This window comes from Arachis ipaensis, chromosome B09, assembly GCF_000816755.2.
Source record: "Arachis ipaensis cultivar K30076 chromosome B09, Araip1.1, whole genome shotgun sequence".
NCBI classification, from domain to species: domain Eukaryota; kingdom Viridiplantae; phylum Streptophyta; class Magnoliopsida; order Fabales; family Fabaceae; genus Arachis; species Arachis ipaensis.
In genome coordinates this window covers 3,597,272-3,620,958 of record NC_029793.2, presented here as the reverse complement: position 1 = coordinate 3,620,958, position 23,687 = coordinate 3,597,272, and the positions used below count along the sequence as shown (strand labels likewise).

Genomic DNA, 23,687 nt, shown 5'->3' with positions numbered 1-23,687 from the left:
ATACCTTTTTTAAAAATAAATGAATTCAAATTTTTAAATAATAAACTATATTTTAATTTATATTATATTTTAGTTGAATAATTATATGAAATTATATACAAATTATCAAATAAATATTCTATAAAATATTTTTAATATAACTAATTTAAATTTAATATTAATTTATATATATCAATATCAATCTCTAAATAATATAACACTTATTAAAATAATTATATAGTATAATTAATTTACTTTTTCAAGCATAGTGCAAGTCTCACTCAAATAAATATAAAATGTCGATGATTTATATACTTATGGGACGTTATATACTTAACGGACGTTATATACCTATATTATATTCATATGTTTATTTATTTATTTTGATATTTTAGGTTTGTTTCTATTTATATCATTGTCTAAGGTGTGATGCCACTCGCTGGCTATATCGCTATCTGATAATCATATATATGGGTTTTAGATTGATTTATTGGTATTTAGGAATTTGAATCTTCTAAAAAAAGTTGTACAATGCAAAAATGAAGAATTAGTTTCATTTAAATGAGTAATTATTAGTTTATTACTATGTGTAGTTCAATTAAAATAATTGTTTTTAAATTCATTCTCCAATAGTTAATGTTAAATGTAATAAATCTACCCAATATTAGCTTTGTATATATATCTGTGTGGTCCAACATGATGTATATTATTTAGACGTGTGGCAGCACTTGATGATGAGAACATGAACTCTGAGTCGGATCAGCAAATCAACTCAATGGAAGGCCCAATTGAAAACCCAGCTGATGTACCTGCTGAAGTGGGGCGAGAAGCAGCAAATCCAATTAGAAATAGGAGGGTGAAAAAGGCTCCATATTGGGCCAGAGACTATCAAATGGGGAAGTGAGTGTAGGTGCACAATAGAAGTGGGATGGAGAGTTAATTAGAACACCAAGAGAATATAGTGGGAGGAGGGATAGTGGGAGGAGGAGAGAAAAGGATTAAGTCTGTTAAGGGTGGAGTTTATTCTCCCTGAACTCAAAGGCAGGGAATTGTGACGTATATCTACATTTCAGAATTAATAAACCATTCTTCTTCTCTTTTAATCAAATTTAACACCGATTCTTCTTTACTGTTATATTCTTGTGCAACACTTGAGGTATTATATGGTATCTAATTCTAAGAGGCAGAGGGATGAAAATTTGGCCGAGATTTGCATGTGCTTGCTTACATTTGCACATGCATCTTCATTCTGTTGCATGAAATGGGTACTGTGTGCAGCATAGTTAAAGATTGACTATAGTGTCTTAAAATTTATTATTGTAAAGTTGTGAAAGATAAACTAATATATAACCGGAAAAAAAAAATCTGTATCTTTTGATTATTGTAAGAAAATAAATCTTAATAAAAAGATAAATCCCAACAAACATAACTTTAGATATATCAGTTAAGTTATAATCTATCAGGCACAAGTGAAAAATAATATAATATCATCAAATATTCAAAAGGATTGCATATGTACTTGTATAATCATATCCAAAATTTTCCAATCACACAATTCCCACCAAAAAATAGTAATTATCTATTTATCTCAACCAGAAGATACATGTTTAAATTTGGTAATAGATTAGCTATACAAAATTCTGTAAATAAAAAAAAATACAAAATTACATTTATTTTTATTCCCCATTTCTTTTCTTGTAAGAATACAAGTTACACGCCAATGAGATATAGCTCAAATAGCATAGTCTCTCCATACTCAATTAAGAGGTCGCGGATTCGAGTCTCCTGTCTTTGGCAGAAAAAAAGAAAAAAAGAATACAAGTTACACTTTTGACAAGGGTGACTTTGAATAACTATTGCCAAGAGAGAATCAAGATATAGAGCATGCATTAATCTTCAATTTACTATAACTGTGCAATTCAGATCACAAGTTCTACTAGATACTAAGCTTTCTTACAGCTCAGTTAGCCACTATTTATGAACTCATCCTTTGAATCTGTAAACATGAATAACAAAAGTAAGAATTCCAAAATGGCACAATAAAAGAAGTGATATTTTGTACTAAAATACTCCATCCATTCCCTACTAAGATTCATTTTGACTTTTCTGTTACATTCATAAATCTACCAATCTAGATATATTGTATCAAGTGTATCAATATATGAATGTACTAAAAAAGTCAGAACAACCATCAATATAAATGGAAGGAGTATTTTACAACATCTATTACACTTATTTAATCAATGAAGCGTTAAACGAGGATTTCAGTTACATTTCTGATGAATGTTATATACCTTAAGAACAAGTAAGTTGACTTGTTCTCTATACATTTCCTTCAAGTCCACAATATCGGCCCGAAGTTCCTCCAGCTACATACATTCAACTTTTTAGATAAAAAGTTGTAATTCTTTTCTTTGTCAAAATACAAGCAGATACAACAGCTAAGATACAGAAAACTAAGTATGAAACCTCTCTTCCTTTTCTTTTTTTTCTTATAATTTTTTTTTCATTTGCATCATCTTCCTTCAGGGCGCATGTTAATTACTTTTCCTAGTTCTGTTGTGTAAATCAGTGAGAACAAAGTGGTCACCAATTGTTGTATCCAATCTTGACCATCAGTGCATGGTTATAGTTATACGGTCCAGATTTCATGTGACACACTCCCTTTAAACAGAAGAGGATTTAAAAGGAAAAATAGAGAAGTTGCTATACAACCATAACATTGGCCATAGTTAAAAAGCAAAAGCGGAAATTTGTCTAACAATTTTGTTTCAACGAAAAGCAAAAGCCGTAGCTAAAAAGTACCTCTTCATCACATTCGCCCATCAACTTCAACGCAGCAGAGTGCCTCCTCCTCAGTGCATCTAGCTCTGCTTTTACACTAGGTAACATGGATGCCTCTGCGCGCAACTTTTCACACTGCAGCGAGTGTGCACAAATCATGCTTAACAACAACAGTACCAGTAAATTCTAAAAAATAAGCTCAGTACCAGTAGATTCTAAAAAATAAGCTCAAACCAAACCCACCTGTTCCGTCATTTTGACCAATTCCTCAGACAGAGAATCACGAATAGATTCCATTGATGCCTGAAAGTTTTTAGATTGAAAAAATGCCATCAGGATTACTTGTTGGATTTAACAGCTTAATCTAGAATAGGCATTATGACATGTTCGCGACAAAAAGGGAAAATAAAGTGGAGTGGAAGCTTTAGTTTCAAATATTAATTCAAGGAACAAAGGCAATGAATAGTACCAATCATGACATGTATGAAGCAAGTTCGTTCTCTTTCTGACGAAGTGCTGACTCAAAAGCACTGGGTGTCATGCTCCTCATATAGTAAGGACTCATGCCCTCTCCAGAGTTTCTCCTCTCGGAGAAACTCCCATTCTCCCATGCTTCAGAAAGTAGCTTTCTCCCATGCTTGCCAGCGAGCTTGACCTAGAGACTTTCCAAGACAGGTTGCATACATAATAAAGTGTATCATAGAAAAACACCACAGACCAGCAATGTAAACAAGGGTAGAGTGAACAAACCATTCTCAAAGGCAGAATTTTGCTTTGTTTGTCATTCTTTGATCGGATAATTGAGCAGAATGAAGACGAGAAGTCCTATCCAGATCCAACCGAGCTGCCTTTTCTTTCTCTATCTCCTGCTGCAGATATTCTCTTTCCACCAATGCATCCTGTAACTCTTTCTTGTGTTTCTTCCTGAGTTCCCTGATCACTTGCTCAAGCATTCTTACACGACCTTCTTGAGTGTCGGCATCCTCCTTTGAAGCAAGTGTCCTACTTAACTGAGTCTGTTCGGCTCTAAGACATGAAATCTGTAGTTCATTGCAAAAGTAAGTCACAGTTATGTAAGATTACCATTATAGACATAATTTCACTCAATAAATGGGACAAACTGAGCATCAAGAACATTGATTCGGGACAAGGTTTGAGATAAGCGTTCATTCACCCTCACGTTCCTCAGCGGCTTTAGCTTCTGCTTCCTGTGGAGTAAATAGGAAAAGATAAAGTAATAAACAATAATAATATCAAAGGGGATAATTGCACATTTAAACTCAGAAAGTATTTTAAGGACCTCAAGTCTAGAACTGAGATTTCTTTCAAAAGCAGCCCAAGTTTCTGCCTTTCTGGAGTTTACTTCTTGTTATCTGGGTGAATTCTAGCCAAATGCAGATTGCATGCAAATGAAGAAAAAGAAATCTTGAATCACATATGTAACTGTTCATTTACCTGCATGGCTTCGATTTGCCTCAAAAGTTCCCTTGTGGATTCTGGAACTTACATAATCAGTTTCTCGCACCGTCTTTCACTTGCCTAGATAAAACAATAAGCAAATTATTCATACTGCAAAGGCACCAGTTAAGATGCTGCACCTTAAGAAAACCGGGAAAAGCAGCAATCAAAGTTAAACAATTTAAGCACATTAAGAAAGCAAGGGAGTACACCCGGTAGTGCTTTTTAAGATCCTCAATGTCTTTGCGGAACATATCTTCTTTGAATATAGAATTATAAATACAACACTTTTCATGGTTTATTTTGTTGGACAGGATAAATGACTATTTTGACCTAAAAATAATTAACTTTTGATCTAATAACTTTTAAACAAGAGAAATAATATTTTGACCTTGATAAAATTAAAATGTATCAAATATAAAAACATACTCAAAAAATAATTCTAAAAAGTAGAAATAAACAAATTTTGATAAGTTTTTATGCAAGTATACAAAGAAAAACAAAATCTTTTCATCTTTTAAATTAATAATTTTATACTAATGTGTCGTTTACTTGAATGACAAAGATTTTAAATCAGCTCACTTTCTTCCTATCCGAATAAGTTGTACAATGGAAGAATTAGCTCGAATGTATATTAAAGAAATTGTCAGGTTGCATGGCGTGCCTTCTACCATTATATCTAACAGGGATCCTCGCTTCACATCAAGATTCTGGAGAGCTTTTTAGCGTGCATTTCGGACTCAGTTAAGCTTGAGTACTGCGTATCACCCTCAAACAGATGGTCAGTCAGAGAGAACTATTCAGACCTTGGAAGATATGCTAAGGGCCTGTGTTTTGGACCAGCCGGTAAGTTGGGATCGGTATATGCCATTAGTAGAGTTTGCTTATAATAATAGCTATCATGCGAGCATTGGAATGGCTCCATATGAGGCTATGTATGGCAGAAAATGTCAGTCTCCACTATGTTGGCATAAAACCGGAGAAAGAAGTTTATTAGGGCCTGAGATGATAGCTGAAACCACTGAACAGATAAAGAAGATTCGTAACCGAATGCTTATAGCCCAAAGCCGCCAAAAGAGTTATGCTGATCAGAGGCGAAAGCCTTTGGAGTTAGAAGAAGGAGAGCATGTCTATCTGAAAGTTACACCAACTACTGGAGTGGAAAGAGCTATTAAGACTAAGAAATTGAATTCCCGTTATATTGGACCATTTGAGATCTTGAAGAGAATTGGGCCGGTAGCTTATAAAATTGCCTTACCGCCATATCTTTCGAAGTTGCATGATGTGTTTCATGTGTCACAGCTTCGGAAGTATACTCCTGATGCAAGTCATATTCTAGAACCAGAACCAATCCAAATAAGAGAAGATCTAACACTTTCAGTAATTCCGGTAAGAATTGATGACACCAGTGTTAAACGATTACATGGAAGGAAAGTATCATTAGTAAAAGTAGCTTGGAGTCGAGCCGGTATCGAGAAACATACTTGGGAACTCGAATCAGATATGCGAAAGGACTATCCACATCTCTTTTCAGGTAACTGAATTTAAATTTTGAGGGCAAAATTCTTTATTAGGTGGGTAGGATGTAAACCCCGGTTAAATTAGTAGATAATTAGTCAATAAATTAGTTTTTAATAAGAAAGATTAGAAATGTGAAAATTATATCAAATTAGGATAGAGCTCGTCGAAACGAGAATTTTGACACTAATTTCGAAGAAAACGGTCCAAAATTGGACCGAACGAGCCGAACTAGTTGAACCGAACTCAAACTGGACCGTCGGTCCAACTGGACCAACTCATTAAATGAAGCCAAACTCCTTTCTCTCCCTCATTTGGCTGCAGCAGCGTGAAACGCTTAGAAAGCTTCCGAAACCCTTACGGTGGTTTCCGATCCCCGTAACTTCTCCGTCCGAGCTCCAATCGCCGCACCGTTTGCGGCCACGCGTTCACTGCGTCGAGTCTACATTTCTACCGGAACAATTTTATTGGTAACTTGTTTAATCACTCTCAGCCCTCTTTTCCCCCAATTTTCAAATTTTTAATGAGAATGTTGAATTTCTTTGATTTCTGATGTTTTAGGATCCAATTAGCTTTAGGAAAATATTTACTATTGCTTATGTGAAGCTTGGGTAAGGTGAAGATACAATAATTTTATTTTAATTTATTAAATTTGAGCTTTGAGTATTAAATTGGATATATATGTGTTATGAATGTATATTAGGTTGTGAATAAATAATTGGAGCTTGAAATTGTGAATACTGGAACTTGGAGGAAGCGGATTAGTTGAGTTTTGAGGGGCTGACTTGGTTTTGAATAAATAGCTTTGGTCGTTACGTGAAAATCGGCCAAGGTATGGTTTAGGTTTCTTGCATTTAATATATAATGTTCTGTGAAAACTTAGGCTAGATGGCCATAGGATAAGTTGGAATGCAGGTGTATGTTTAATGTTTAGTAATTTGTCGATGAATATGTTTGGTTGAAGTTTATTGGATAATTAGTTATTAATTTTGGATGGTGAATATTGTTATGTTAATTTGGAGAGAATTATGGTTGAATGTTATTGTTGATGAACATGGTTAGTTTGGTGCTTGTTGATTAACTAATGATTTGGTGAATTATTGATTTGAGGTATAACGATTGTGGAGGTTGTTGTGATAATGAGGTATTTTGTGTTAGAAGCCTAGGATTAGTGAACTATGATCCTTAGTTGAATTTTGGTTGTTGGATTTGAATATTGTATGAGTATAATTGTTGATCTAGGGTAGATTTATTGTGGTGACTGTTATGATGATGAGGAAGGGTATGTTGAATTGAAAAGAAAGCAGGTTTTGACCCGAAAAATGTAGCAAAGTCTGAGTTTTAGAGGAGATGCTGTCCCAAATTTTATAAAAATTAGAGATTTTGTTTATATGATTATTTAAAAAGATTTAGATTCAAAGGTTATATGGTTTGATTTAGAATTATTAAGAAAATGAACATGTTTTAAGTTTGATTCATTTAGAAAAGAATGAATTATGTTTTGAATTGGAACTATTGATGGACGGAATGGAAGGTGTGATAATGAAGGATAAGGATTGAATAGGATTGACGTATAATGATAAATGAGATGCGATTGAGAATGATGTGGATGTTGATGAATTATAATTGAATTATTTATATGGCTTATGAATTTGAATAATCTGAGATACGAGATTCCCTCGATCAAGTGCCGTGGCTTGCCACCACGTGTACCAGGTTGAAAACTCGATACTCTGTTGACCCTACGACGTAAGTGTGACCGGGCACTATATAAATTCCCGGGAATGTTTATATAAATTCATTTAGGTAGAACCTCAAATGCAAATTAGCAGCAAAGAACACAACCCATGTTCTAAACTCTCCGAATCTCCTTTGTATGATTAATATAAATAAAAGAGAATGAAGTGATTTTTAAAGAGAAAAATATATGATTTAGTGAACTTTTGGCTAAAAATAAATTATTTTATTATTTATAAATTTTAAAAGAGATACTGGCAGCAGCAGCGGATTCTGTGTTTGTGTAAATCGCTACTACCAATAGCGATTTCCATAGATATGTGAAACAAATCAAACAATGCATTTGTGTCTTCGTTTTAGAAACAATGTATTTATGTAATTTTAAAGGTGAAACAATTTATTTAGGTGAATTCCCCTAAAAATAATTAACTTTTGATCTAATAACTTTTAAACAAGAGAAATGATATTTTGACCTTGATAAAATTAAAATGTATCAAATATAAAAAGTTAAAAACATACTAAAAAAAGAATTCTAAAAAGTAGAAATAAACAAATTTTGATAAGTTTTTATGCAAGTATAAAAAGAAAAACAAAATCTTTTCATCTTTTAAATTAATAATTTTATACTAATGTGTCGTTTACTTGAATGGACAAAGATTTCAAAAACAAATTGAAAAAAATTCTAGAAATAGAATTTTCCCTCCCTCAATTTTGTTGCCTTCTCAATAATTTTTCAAATGTTTTAACAAAAAATTAAATCAAATCTAAAATTATTTGCCAGTTTATGAAATATGAAAAATTAAATTAAGACACAATTAAACTCCTGTCCAACGACATTATGTTACCAGTCAGCATTTTTCATTTAAATTTAACAAAAAAACACACAAAGAAGTAAAAATTAAAGTGAAACAATTTTTTTGTGAAGAATCGCATCATCCAAAAAAATAGTCAGAAAAAAGAACCAAATTGATAATTCACATACATAATTTTGTTTTTACCATTTTAAGAAGGCCAAAATTGACATATAAGATTATTATTATTGATTGAATCGTTCTTATATTCGAATTAATTATAAAGAATGGTTCATTTGATAAACTAATCTCAATACAGTTGACATATTCCCATGTCAAATATGGTGTTAAATAGCACTTGCATCTGAACCTTTGCGGAAATTGCACTCGGAGTTTTGTAAAATCAAACCTGTATAAAAGTAAACAATTATTATATAGCATTTCATGAAAAATACATACTCTAACTAAAGCAAAAGACAATTGGTATTCATTATATCGGTCAGTTAGATTCATAAGGAACCTAATTAAAAAACATTAAATCGAAGACACGGTCTATTAAAAAAAAACCAAAAACAAGGCACCACATTAATGATAATAAAGTTATGGATTCAAGAGACTGTAGGATATTCTTCCCCAAAAGGTAGCCAAAATGCAAACTATCTTGAAGAGATTATAGGGCTGGCTTAAACAACCGCATTTCAGATGAGCAATTTGGAAGACCAAAGTGCGAGGGTGAAACTAAGCTTTCATGATAGATGTGAAAGATCCTTAAGTATGGACCCCGAGGCCGAGACAAAGGACCCTGTTTGTTCATGCCATCACTGGAGCTGTCAATATTAGGAAAATTTATGCTGCCATCATTTAAGTTACATAAAACTAACTTGCAACTAGGAGATTTCGCCAGTAGAACATTATTTTCCAACATGTACAAAGGCCGTAATTCAGGCATTGTACGAGGATTAACGAGTAGCGGGTGGTGGGGGATTATTGGCAATTTAGTCCAAGATTGAGGAACTCCATACTCCTTCATCAACCAGATAGTCCAATGAGTTTTCTTAGTCTCATAACAAACAGCAAGACAACCCCTCAAGATACTCAAATGGGGAAACACAGAGAACGCATCACCTGACTTCCTTTTGGGAGCGGAAAACTGACTATAAGTCTCTTTCACCAAGTCAAGGGAAAGAACTGCCACAAAACTACTACGACTGCCGCGAAGAAGCCAATTAAGAGTGCCAGTGCCACTTACAAAAAGCCCTACCGAAACCCCCACAGAAACCCTTTTATCGGGTAGTCTATTATATGGGAAATCCTGAATCGTTCTCCGTTTAGATTTTGGGCCGAATGTGAAAATTCTGGTGACAGATTCACCTGTATTCTTAATCACAGTCCCGAAAAGCTTATACTCGTCGTTCACATGATCATAACCGAATCCATAAAAACAGTTGAGGAGACCACTAATTTTAAGCGGCCGAGATGTGAATCCAGTGCAGGGGTTCCACAGCAAGGCACGATCCTCAAGCCCTCCATCGCGCAAGCACAGCAATCCATTACAAGAGCCAATGATGCTACGCCAGCGTCGTCCCTCGTAGGGAACTACTTTAGTCGGTTCACGGGGAGGGTTCTCGAACACAGATCGGACGGAGAAAGTTCCGATTGTGGGGTATGGGTAGCCTGAGCTATAATAGGCCATACGCGGGTGGGTCAAGGCTGGATCCACCGCCATTGAACGTCGAAGGTGGTCCTTGGCAAATCGGGAACTAGAAATTAGGGTTCTCCATGAACTGCAGACGCTGTTCCTTAATCGAACAAGAGAACTTGCCGGAATCCTCAGCAGGATTTCCTCTATGAGCTCGTCCGGAAGGATAGGCGGTGGTTTTGTGGTGGTACAGCGGAGCAGTTCCGGCCACCCCTCGGTGGTTGTGACAACCTTCCCCTTCCTCGCGACAGTATCAAGTAAAACAGAGGCTTACCTACAGGAAGACGATGGCGGAGTAAGAGACCAGGAGGACCCGAAGACAGAGGAAACGAATAATCGGCGTGGGAGCTTCGGATGGAGACGAGAAAAACGGTGGTCGGCGGAGGACAAACGAGAAAGATGACGAGGGAAGGAAGCACGGCCGCACGGGGCTGCTGCAACTTCTTTGATAAAATTTTGGAGGTTCAGATAAATGATTTATAAATTTTAGAAGGCGTCCAAAAAGTTGGGTTGAAAAACAACCTAAAAATAAGAAGAGTCAAATTAGCAACACTTCACAACAACAACAAGACAAGGTAGAATTATAAATTAAGCAGTAAAATAGAGTAGGTGGTATGAGTACAATGTTGAGTACTTTAAATTTCTATGTTTTTTTATATTTATTTTAGATTATATTAATTCTTATAAATTGTTTTCTTTCTCATGTTATACAGGTTAATAAGCTTAATGGTTCAATATCTCAATTAGATGATCATGGTTTTAATAGGCTATTAATGATAAGTTTTCTTAACTATTTGTAAAATGATATTTATATATTGTTTAACATGATAAATTTTTTTTATTGGTGTTTAACATTATTATGATTATCTATATCCAATAGGAACCGTTGGATGTATTTCTTCAACCAAATACATTTGTGAACAATCAAGAAAGTTTATAAAATTTAAGGTAATTTTTAATTATAAAATATCTCCATAAATAATTACTTAGATTATTGTAAACAAATTAGTATAGTAATACTTTATTTACTTCTTTCACTTAATAACAATTTTATATTTTTTTTTTTTTTTGTAGAATCTTGGATGCATACTAACAGAGCTTTTTGATGCCAAATATGCCAAATATGTTTGGATTACTATTGATCTTGGAAGATATTTGACTGAATTATTGAAATAGGGTTGTAATAGATCCCACAAAACAGAATAGTGTAAAAGAGAAGAAGAACCTATCATTTATAATTTGTTTTTTGGGATATATTTCTTAAAATTTTATATTGTAATTTTACTATTTCGATTGATTAGAACTTATATATAATCTTTTTCGTCTATTTCAATTCGCATGTTTATAATACCATATCTCAATTTACAGAACATATACAATTACTTTAAACAATAAATTCATGCACAATAAATTTATCTCCAAATCAATTCGTACTCAATATCCTATTACAATTTTGAACATATATTTTCTTTCCATACTTCTCATCTTCAACATCAGAATTTGTATAAGAGTCGGACAATTAAATGTTATAATGTCTTGGTAGAACTCTTCACAAAAGCATTCGCTTATCGCTACCTCATTTGTTCTGACAATAATCTACAAAATTGAGAATCTGCAGAATTTGAAAATTACAAATTCAATACCAATTAAAAGCAGTGGGTATTTTGCATGACAAAATAATATAATCAAATTCAATCATCACCACTAAATATGATTAAGGTCTAAATAATGAAAACAGACTACTTGAATGGCCAACATTACAGATAAGTAAAGTCCTCAAATTTTTTATAAATTAAATTCTTAAACCATAAGATGATTGTAGGAACAATAAAATTGTTTATGTTCTGCAGAACTTACAACACATATCATTCAGTACTTCATTGCTCTCATTTACTTATTTTAAAGTAACACCAAATGCCTAATTCAAAAAACAGAATATTAAAAATAATTTTGTTTGAAAAAAAAAAGACAACATTTTTAAAAGGAAACACAAATAAAAAAAATCAAACGAATTGAGTAAAATTGTGTAGAATAGCAAACACAAACTATTGCAATTCAAAGAAAAAGAAAACTAATTTTTTTCATCTTGTCATCTACATCGGTAATAAGACCATTTATATCTCAAATGACCAACCACACAAATTCAAACCAATTATTATCAATAAAAATTATTAATTTAGGGATTTAGTGATTGACAAAGAGAAAGAAAAACGTGAAAAGGTATTCAAACCTTAAATTGTACTCACAAAGCTGTTGAAGCAGGAGAAAGAAGACGAGGAATGAAGGTTCTTCTTCTTGTTGTTACTGCTGGGGAAGAAAATAGGACGAGTGGACTGTGGAGTGAAGATAAGAAGAAGAGTTTAAAAAATTTGAGAAGAGAGTTTTTTGTTGGTGTTGTTACTGCGAGAAGAGAATAGACTCGTGAAAAGTGAAATCGAAGAGAAGAAGGGTTTGCAAAATTTGGAAAAATAATAGTCATAATTATAGTTATAATTAGGACCGTTGATTTTATTAAAGGTTGGGATCTTCCACTGGACAGTGTCAATTTTTTCCTCCACTGGAGAGGATCCGTTCCCTACTACAAAAGGAGGGGCATTAAAGACCATTAAGAAAATGAATGGAATGCGATTAAGGAGGAAAGAAATCTTTGTAGGTGAGGCTAAGTATAGGAGGAGGATTGATGTCTGAAAAAAATCACTACGCAAGATGAAGATTTCAAGGAGTATTCTAATGGAAAACAGGAAAAAAATTAAAGAAAAGGATATTGAAGTGAACGAAAAAGGGAGAGTTGTCTTAGAACACCATGGAAGTGAAGAACTAGAAGCTCAGAGAGAACCGTTTGAGTTGGGATGGGATGCGGTGATAATAATGCCACACGGGCTACGGGAGGCAGAGCATGACAAATTGACAAGGATAGAAAGGTAATTTCCGTTGAGGATTTAGATGAATGGCACGAAGATTTTATGAAAACGCGAACGGATAATCTTTGGGTGTATCCGTCAGTTATAGTGAGTGCGGAATCTATAAGATCTCAAACAATAAGTAACGAAGCAATTTCTGAAAGAACAGAGACTTGGGAATATGGAGATAAACGAAAAGAAGGGGTTGATTTGGCATTGAACAAAAGTTCAGTTGGAGCTGGGTTGAAGCATAAAAGGCCCAATATGTTAGTGGGATGTGGCGGCGAAGTGGCTGTGTGATGCGACAGAGAGTACGTCATTGTGCGATTTAAAAGAGCCTCCTTACTGGTCATGAAGATCGCGAAGGGGTTGATGCCACGGTGAATAACGCTAACGAGGCGGATCTGAGAGCAGCGTGGAAGTCCGCTGTTGGTGGCGGAGGTGATAATGTCCGCACTAAGTTTAATGGCGTGGAATGTAGGGAGGAGCGTGAAGTCCCTGATGCACCCGACGGGCAGAATCAAGCCGGAAAGGAGATCAATGAAGGTGCTAAGAATTGTTCGAACAGCACAGCGGAGTAAAACATTCCACCAGGTGTAGTTAATGAGATCCACGCTAGTTTGGACAAGAGTGGTAAGTAGCATGTTGGCATATGTCTGATGACGGGTGATGTAGTGCAAGATTCAGATTTAGATGATGAGAATATAGTGGTGAAAAAAATTGGATTAGAGGAGGAAAGAGTTGTAAGAAACTTGGAAGATTCGGGGAACTCAGAGCAGGATGTAGACGGTGAAACTAATCAAGATGAGCACAGAGGAAGTTTGGATAAAGATATGACTGAAAATATGATTGTTTGGGATCTGGCGATCGAATCAAGAGCTATTTTATATGACGATAATGAGGACATTATGATTATTCTTCAAGCTCATAATGAAGTATTGACAAAAAAAAAAACAAGCAAAACAGAAAGAAAAAGTAAAAAGGAGCTGCCTTAAAAATTGGACTAAATATGAGATGTTTAGAGGGCCTTAAAAAGTAAAAAATGGTAAAAAAATTTTGATAATAATTTGGAGGTTCACATCTATGAATCTATCTGATGTTAACCAATTATCTTATCTCTCGCTTGTCCATCTACTCCTCTCCTGATATCTTATTACAATTATATTCTGACTTTAATATAGTAAAGTGTTCATCAAAGATAAAATCTTTGAACTAAATATAGACTATATTAACTTGATCAAATTGAATGTTACAGAAAACGAATATAGCAAAAAAAAAAGAAAAAAAATTAAGAATTAACAAATAAAACCAAAATAAAAATTACCTAAAAATTAACTACGGCCAAGAATTTTAAAAAGGTTAAAAAAATAAAAAAACCAATATAAAGACGTAAACGATAAATAAATTCTGCACAAATACACAAATTTATTAAAATTGTATCAAAACTCAAAGGAATACAAAGAAGGGTTAACAACTGCTAAAATTTAATGCACTGGAATTTTCAAAGTCTAAACCATGTCCCATGCCCTATAACGTACAACGAATTACCGACAGTAGGAATGATAGCATCCAACTCTTTAAATTCTCAGCAAATAAATAGAGCTTCATCAAATTAACTTATAAGAAAAATTCGTAAAAGAAAAAAACCCAGTAAGAACAAAATAACAGGACAAATAGAAAAAAATAGAACAACAAAAAATTAAGTATTTAGAATTTTAGATAAAGAAAAAAATGGTCAAAAGTATTGACAAAATTTAAATATGAATCAAAATAGATGAAGTCATGTTATAAAAAGTAATACACAAAAGAACATCGAACAATATCACAAGCTAAAAAATAGGGGGAAAATTATGATAGAAAAAATAACGTGATTTTAGGGAAAAAAACATATAATGCCGAAATAACTTGCAAATACTAAGAAACAAAAAGGAAAAAAATAATTTAAATTATCAACTATAAAATAATACAAAACTACAAGAAACAATATATGAAAAAGAGATGATTATCGATAAAAAAAAATGCAAAATAACGAGCAAAATACAAAACCAAAAGACTGGAGAAATTTAAGTAAGACAACGTAAAATGAAATTAGCAAAAATTAACTGAAATTCATAATAGTTGTTATACAAAAACACAATAATAAAATATTACCAGTATTAAATAAAACAATCAAGAATACATAGAGTAGTAAATCAACAATGAATACACCAATAAATAAAATAACAAATTAAAAAAATTAATATTACAAGCACCGAATATAATTTACATTTGCCATTTTGTTAGCAACAACATTTGCACTGATATAATAATAAAATAAAATTTAACAATTATTAGTAATTGAAGTCAATGTATAGTCACCAAAAAAAAAAATTGAAGTCAATGTATAATTGTTCAATAACCCATGATTTGAAAATTTGAAAATAAAGACAAAATGCTTACGAAGGAAAATTGAACATTGAAATAAAGGGTTGAATAAAAAATTCAAGGTATAAAGGAGAGATTGCCCATCACTAAGAATTCCAAGCTCTAAGGACCAAATATCTCCGTTACAGCAAAAGTATATCAAGAACAGAGTTTACTCCAATAATCAATGTCACCAAGTCGTTTTCCTATGTCCACAGGGAAAGGTTTAAATTAAAGCAAATTAAAAAAATATATCCATCTCATGACAGAGATTATATGAGAGAAGCAAAACAGTACATTTATTATTTGTATAAAAAAAATAAAAATACATAAAAGAGTGATATTTTAGCACTCATATTACAATAAAAATAGTGATATTTTAGCACTCATATTAAAATAAAAATAGTTAGTCACTTGTATAGTTGTTTAGGAACCAAGTGAGATAATGTACCACACCAACTTAAAAATCTTAAGGCACTAAATACATGAATATCTCATCCCATAAACTCTTATACATTATTTCATCCGATGTAAGACTAAGTATCCCTCAGACTTGCTACTTAACAATACTTATCCAATAGAGAAGCAAAACTGATTGGTGAATTATATTTTGAGACGAAATTGAAGAATACTACAAACTAAATCAAGAAGTTATAATTATTTGTTAAAAAGATAGTTGAAGACTACCCTTTTCCTGATAAAGCTTTGATGCAAATATTTCGTGAGTCGACTTAGGAAATATATTGCAAGCAAACAATTATTGAATATAATGCATGGCACAATTAAGATAAATCTAGTGCCTTGTAAGATCTCAATAACATGGCTATTTCTTGCAATTGCAAGTTTGCAACCATGAAACTCAGAAGTCAGAACAATAAACAATTGTGAATAATAAACAATTAACCCAGAGAGAGAGAGAGAGTGAATGAAGAAACTTCTTCATACCAAGCTCCATCAATCACCAAACCCAACAGCAACACAGATTACAATTTAACTAAGCCAGTTAATACCCCTTTTTTTCAATTTCAAAACAGCAACCTTATGGTGCAACCTTTGGGACAACACCCCAACCTTCCTGCACGATACAAAGAAAGCATTCGACATCACATGTAATCACCAATAACAACAACATAATACTGTGATAACAGCATATAACATTAAAGTAGTAGAGCCTTCAAAAAGTAAAAACACCTAATGAAAACAACCCAAAGCATATGAAAGCAAGGCAGCAAAACAAATCCCCTTGCAACAATAAGATCAGAACAGAATTCAAGTCAAAATACCTTTTTTCAACAACACCTGATTTGAAAAGAGGGGCAGAACACATATGAAGAAATTGAAAATATCAGAAGAAAAGTGTTGAGAAGCAATGAATAAAAAATACAGAAATAAAGGATAGAACGCCACATCAACATTCAAATGCTGGGTTTTAAGATACTATAGATATAGATATAGATATAGACAGACCATATATATATATATATACGAGGATAAGAGAGAATGAATGATTTTGAATTTAAAATTCAAATTCCTGTCTAATATCCAATATGTACATCAAATCCAGTAATACTCAAATATAACACTTGTCCACAAAATACATTCCCCATTGAAGAACTCTCCTTTTGTCTTGTGATATCCAACCTAATCACTGTTTGCAGCCTCTCTGTGTGCTGCCTCAATTTTTCTGTTGGTCCATCTGGCAATGTCTGCTGCAGAAGTATTATCATAATGATAACATTCAACAAAACGCGATCCTCTTAAGAGCAATGTGCATGGAAGAGGAAGCAGGTAATCATCAGTGATTTTTTTGATGGCTGGGAAATCACTGACCTTTACTCCAAAAAAGGGAACATCTACTAATTTCTTGGTGTTCTTAATCAAAACATCATAATTAGCCAAAGTGGGAATCCTCCTGAAAAATAAAATATCATTACCAGCTTAAAAGTAAAACCGATATAAAATCAGAACCAACAATCAACTATTAATACCTCTTAGCTAGGACAAGAAAGAAGGAGTCGGACATTAGCATGTCCGAAAGTTGGGGATCCGGCTCCTCTTCCTTATCTTGCTCCTCAGCTCGCTCCTCAGCTCCCTCCTCAGCTTCCTCCTCCTCAGCTTCCTCCTCAGCGTCTTTGTTGACGGGGGATTCCGGATAGAACCCCTTGTCTTCTTCGGAAGAGTCGCTCGGAGGTCCACTGCGGGCATTCTTCCGACCAAGTCTCAATACGTCATCACCTGAAGAATTACTTGACATGCTGCCAAACTCTCTGCACAGCTGCGCAAAACTCAAAATTCACTTCTAGCAACTCTCAAAAGTATTGATATCACAATTTGTCTCTAACAGTATTGATATCACAATGAAAGAAAAGTTCAAAACTTTCATGTATCGTTGTTTCTATGTAAAGCTGCAACTTGAAAATCGTTAGAAGATTCGATAAGTTTGACTAAGTTATCGTTTAATAGTTCTTAACTGTTAATTTCACATGAACACAACTTCTTTAAACTGTTCCTGTGTAATAAATATATTATCACTACTTAGAATTTTGATCAGAGTCACTATCATTTCCATAATTTTGGCGGGTCCATAAGTGTTTATGATTATATAGTTTCGAGTAGGGCAATGCTACGGCGGTGATGAAGTTATTCTTCATCAGCTGCTGAAGCGATGTCGATGAGCTATCTGGCTGAGGCGTGTGACGTTGTTGTATATGATTTTAGGTTAAGGGTTAGGAATATTGTAAATAATTTAGAATTTCAGAACTAGAATTCAGAATTTACAATTTATAGATTATCGTATATATCGAGTTTAGACTTTATTAGATTATGATTTACCATTTATGGTGTTAGGGTTTCGATTTTAGGTTAAAAGGTTAAGGATTTTATATTTAAACTTAAGAGTTTAATGAAACTGATTCAATGTTTAGGATTTAGGATTCAAGATTTAGAGAAATTACTGTTAAGAGAGAGTTTAGAATTTATACTTTAGGATTTAAGTTTGACAGTGAGATTCATAGTTTAGTGTTTAAGGTCAAAATTTAAAAATTGACAAGATTTAAGATTGTAAATAGTTAAAAAAATATGACATTGATTTAAAAAAATAATTCTTTCAATTAAGATGTACGTAGGTGTTCATTAAACCAATACATCTAATGATTATCATATATCTTACAGACATTTTTTAAATAGCTAAAATTCTTATTATAACTATCAAAAATACTTTCTAATTCACTTACAAAAGAAGGATCATTAAAAATCTCCAAAAATTAATTTTGAATATTAAAATATATGGATTTTCACCTCTACATACCACTCGCGAATCCTTTCTTTCTTGGTTTCGCTACCTGTGATCAAAACTATTCACGTATTTCAAGTACGTTATTGGGGCATCTAAGACAATCAAAACAACCGCCCTAATGGCTTTTTTCACCCATGGGCAGCTAGTTGAGGCCAATCAACCCGAAAGGGAGGTCCCGTCCTTCCTTCCGGGAATGGAGGGATCAGTCAGAAAAGCAGTTTCCGAAGTTGACCTCTTTGAGGCAGTTAGAATAGTAGATTTTTGTAGATGTTGCATTCCTAATATATATATATATATATATGATTAGCGTTAACCGTAAAGGGTCCGCTGTCTGTCAGGACAGGACCATCTCAATCTCGTTTTTGTCACACTCAAAATTGATGAAGCTCCAATCAGATATACCTTGCATCATTATTCACTGAGAAACATTGATTCCCTCCAATCTAGCTACGTACCTTCCATTGTAAGGCAAATGTGTTCTCTTCTAGATGGCTTTCCTGCCAGACGATGGGTTGGAGCGATGAAAGCTTTGATTTTAGGGTCTATAAGGATTATTACTAAATTAATTATAATGTGAATAAATTATTTTTATTACTAAATTTAATTATTATTTTTTTTAGGTTTCTCATAAATTATTAGATTAATTTAGTTGAACTTATTTACTAATTAAAATTATTCAACTTTCAAAATAAAAAAAAGAAAACTTTTTCCATATGTTAATTTTAATTCGAAATAATTTTTAGTTTAATTTTGCTTCACACATTTCATTTTTGAATTATATAATTCTCTTTCTATAAATAAAACCAAATATCATTTTATTAAAAAAGTGTTTCCATATATATGTTCATTTATTTTGTTTTCGGTTTTTTTACTCATCACGTGTCCTAAAAAATCCTCTTCATGCACAAAAATTTTAACAGATCAGATATACCATACAAACAAAAAAACATTACAATATTCGTTCCTCACTCTATAACCCAACAAAAAGCCCAATCAAAACAAAAATTTCACCAACAAAATGCCAAAAAGCTCAATAACTAACACACCTTCATTAACCAATAATTAAACTCTCCTAATTACCTCACTCTAGACAAAACCCTGCCTAGTCAGTCACCGCTAGCAGACACTGTCTGCGCGTGTAGTCACGCAAACCCATGTGTCACACAATGGGCTACAGCACGCAATTTCCTTTCCTGAGGAAAAAAAATCACTTCTTCATGCTAGCATTGGCCTTAAAAAAAAAACCAAAAACAAGGCACCACATTAATGATAATAAAGACATGGATTCAAGGGACAGCGTAGGATATTCTTCCCCAAAAGGTAGCCAAAATGCAAACTATCCTTAAGAGATTATAGGCTTGGCTTAAATAACCGTATTTCAGATGAGCAACTTGGAAGACCAAGGTGCGAGGGTGAAAGTAAGCTTTCATGATAGAAGTGAAAGATCCTTGAGTATGAATCCCGAGACAAAGGACGGTATTTGGTCATGCCATCACTGGAGCTGTCAATATTAGGAAAATCTATGCTCCCATCATTTAAGTTACATAAAACTAACTTGCAACTAGGAGATTTCGCCAGTAGAACATCATTTTCCAACATGCAAATAGGCCATAACACATAACATGAAACAGGATTAACGAGTAGCGGGTGGTGGGGGATTATTGCCAACTTACTCCAAGATTGAGGAACTCCATACTCCTTCATCAACCAGAGAGTCCAATAAGTTTTCTTAGTCTCATAACAAACAGCAAGACAACCCCTCAAGATACCCAATCGTGGAAACACAAACTCCTTATCATCTGAATCCCTACTGGGAGCGGAAAACTGACTATAAGTCTCTTTCACCAAGTCAACGGAAAGAACTGCCACAGAACTACTAAGACGGCTGCGAACAAGCCAATTAAGAGTGCCAGTGCCACTTACAAAAAGCCCTACCAAACCCACCACAGAATCCTTGCTATCGGAGTCACGTAGTCTATATGGGAAATCCTGAATTGTTCTCCATTTAGATTTTGGGCCGAATGTGAAAATTCTGGTGACAGATTCATCTGATTTGTTATTCACAATCCCAAAAAGCTTATACTTGTCGTTCACATGATCATAACCAAATCCACAATAGTGGAAGATACCACCAATTTCAAGCGGCGGAGATGTGAATCCGGTGCAGGGGTTCCACAGCAAGGCACGATCCTCAAGCTCTTCATTGTGCAAGCACAGCAATCCATGACAAGAGCCAATGATGCTACGGTAGCATCGTCCCTCATAGGCAACTACTTTAGTGGGTTCATGGGGAGGGTTCTCGAACACAGATCGGACGGAGAAAGTTCCGATTGTGGGGTATAAGTAGCATGAGCTATAATAGGCAATACACGGGTGGGTCAAGGCTGGATCCACCGCCATTGAACGTCGAAGGTGGTCCTTGGCAAATTGGGAACTGGAAATTAGGGTTCTCCATGAACTGCAGACGCTGTTCCTTAATCGAACAAGAGAACTTGCCGGAATCCTCAGCAGGATTTCCTCTATGAGCTCCTCCAGAAGGATAGGCGGTGGTTTTGTGGTGGTACAGCGGAGCAGTTCCAGCCACCCCTCGGTGGTTGTGACAACCCTCCCCTTCCTCGCAACAGTATCATCATCAATTCTACTCTCAGCGGCATCGCTATTTAATGTACAAGATAAAACATACATTGAAATTCTATGAGAAGAAAAACAGAGGCCTCAACGTTTTCAGTTAAAATTGAAAAAAAAAGGGTAAACAGCGGGTTTACCTACAGGAAGACGATGGCGGAGTAAGAGACCAGGAGGGGCAGAAGACAGAGGAAGCAAAAGGTTGGCGTGAAGGTGAGACAGAAGAGGAGGAAGACGGCGGTCAGCTGGGAGCTTCGGATGGAGACGACAAAGGAGGAAGATGACGAGGGAAGGGGGAAAGGGGCTGCTGCAACTTCTTGGATGAAAATTTGGAGGTTCAGATCTATGAATATATCCGATAACCAGTTATCGTGTTTCGTGTCTCTCGCTTCTCCATCTACTTTTCTCCTAAATCCTAATATATTTAAACTGGTCAACTGGATTTAACTTAAAAATTATTTTACTATTTATCTTTTTTCTTTCCAAAAAAGAATTTTAAACCATTTATTTTTTGTTTTGTTGTTAATTTATTTCTTACTTAACCGTCTGATTTTATTATAGTCAAGTGGTCATCAAAGATTTTATCTTTGAATTAAATATAGACAATATTAACTTGATCAAATTGTTATGTATATAAAAAAAATATTTTTTCAATAAAGAAAGATTTGTTTTTTATTTATTTAGTGTATTTGTTAAATTTTAATAATAAAAATAAAAATATTAACAAAATAATTAAAATATAATTTTTAAATGACTATCCAGTCATAGAAATTAAATCAAACGAATCAAAACAGAGGTTCCATGTAGTTGCATATAGTTGATGCTCCTCTCTCTTTCTTTGCCTTGTTTGATTTTTCTGAAATTTATTAAAAAAAAAAAAAGAGTTGCTATTGTTATTTTTACACAGATGATGAAAGATGATTTCAATTTTACTCCAAATAGTTGTTCAAGTTTATATATAGCAATTAAATACTTAATTCAAGATTTCGAACAAAATAATAAAATTAGCTAGGCCAATTTTCACAGTTTTATTTAAATGTAGTTTTCAGCCATGAAATTTTTTTTTATGTGCAACAAAATCATATACCATATGATAGTATATGTGTCATTCATACATTTCAAAATACATCTAATAATTATAATCTATCTATTATACCGGGTAAAAATCGGGTGAAAACCGAACTATTAACATTACATTACCTTGATATCTTCTTATAAGTTAGCATGTAAAAATATTCAAATTTTCAAGACTCCAATCATTATTTGACATCGTAAAATTCACTTAGAAAAATATAACAAAAACCAACTCTTCTCTAAAATTAAAGCATAACCATAATCAATACTAATATTATCTAATAACACCAAATATTTAAATCAATACAAATAACATAATATTATGCATTAGTCTAAAATCTTATGCATTTTAAATATAAAATATTAACTTATAGTCTTATAATAACTAATAACACAAAATATTAAGGTTTATAATACTTAAATTCCACATAAGAATAGCCATCATCCATCACTAATAACACAAAATATTAATTGTGTATGATGACCAGACCACCGGGCCGAGTTCGGGTGACCCGAGCCATGGCCCGGACCCGACCCAAAATAATGACTGGGTCTATTTTTAAGACCCTTACCCGGCCCTAAACTCGGTAAAATCACACCAAATTAGTCCCTAAAGTGTTAGGGGTCGGGCCGAATCTTCGGGTCGGGTCGGGCCATGCACACCCCCAGCTCAAATAATAGAAATATAAATACATAATTTATAATTTTATATCAATAAATTATAACTTATATGTTTTAAAAAATATTTGAAAAGAACAATTTTATATATTGTTTATCAATAAATATAATTTTTTTATTTATGTCCTACATCAAAATTATATGTAATAAATAAATATAAAATTTTAAATAATTAAGATCATTAATTTATATAATTATATATTACCATTTCATATGTATATATATTATTAAAAGTATAGACTAAATGCATATAGGATATGTGTATTAATAATTATATATATATATATAATCAAGCCAGTTCATGAGCTAATGAGTTGAGTTTATCCAAGTTTAAACACGGCTCATTTAATTTATGAGCTCAATTTCAAACTCAAACTTAACTCACCAGCTCACAAATCTTATCGAGTTATTAACGAGCCAAACTCGAGCTGATTTATAAATTGACTTGACTCACTTTCGGTCCTAATCCCAGATATTGAGATCTGATTCAGCGCTTACGCATATTTTAGATGTTCAGTATCCTTGTCTCGATTAACAAGTATCGCAGATGCACCCTGATACGTCAATCGTCATTGTGTTACCGAATAAATGCTAAGTACCCATGATCTGCTAATTTTTTAATTCCTCCTCAATATGCGAAATGTAATACGTTGGAATAAGGGAGCTTAACTTAAGGTATATTTGCATTTTTATAAAAAAAAAAATAGTTTATATATATTGTTAATAATTATTATACTGTTAATTAT

At 33.5% G+C, this 23,687-nt stretch overlaps 3 protein-coding genes and 1 pseudogene across 3 annotated transcripts; 1 reads left to right on the top strand and 3 right to left on the bottom strand.

The window, feature by feature from the left end:
* On the bottom strand, positions 1,796-4,459 carry LOC107614846 (annotated as a pseudogene).
* LOC107614848 lies at positions 5,272-5,763 on the top strand. Its single transcript, XM_016316975.1, has one exon. It carries the CDS (start codon positions 5,272-5,274, stop codon positions 5,761-5,763), a length of 492 nt encoding a protein of 163 aa, XP_016172461.1.
* LOC107614849 (F-box/kelch-repeat protein At3g23880-like) lies at positions 8,733-10,227 on the bottom strand (the record flags this gene model as incomplete). The annotated part of the gene is made up of 1 exon (XM_021110732.1): positions 8,733-10,227. A coding segment is annotated over one exon (1,290 nt), but the record flags the coding sequence as incomplete, so codon positions are not given.
* Positions 19,915-21,249, bottom strand: LOC107614850 (F-box/kelch-repeat protein At3g23880-like). Its single transcript, XM_016316977.1, has one exon. The coding sequence runs from the start codon at positions 21,247-21,249 to the stop codon at positions 19,915-19,917; it is 1,335 nt and encodes a 444-aa protein (XP_016172463.1).

Bases quoted from the DNA above. Each gene is read 5' to 3' on its own strand.
- LOC107614848 (XM_016316975.1), top strand. From the start codon at position 5,272: ATGCTTATAGCCCAAAGCCGCCAAAAGAGTTATGCTGATCAGAGGCGA.
- LOC107614850 (XM_016316977.1), bottom strand. From the start codon at position 21,249: ATGTATGTTTTATCTTGTACATTAAATAGCGATGCCGCTGAGAGTAGA.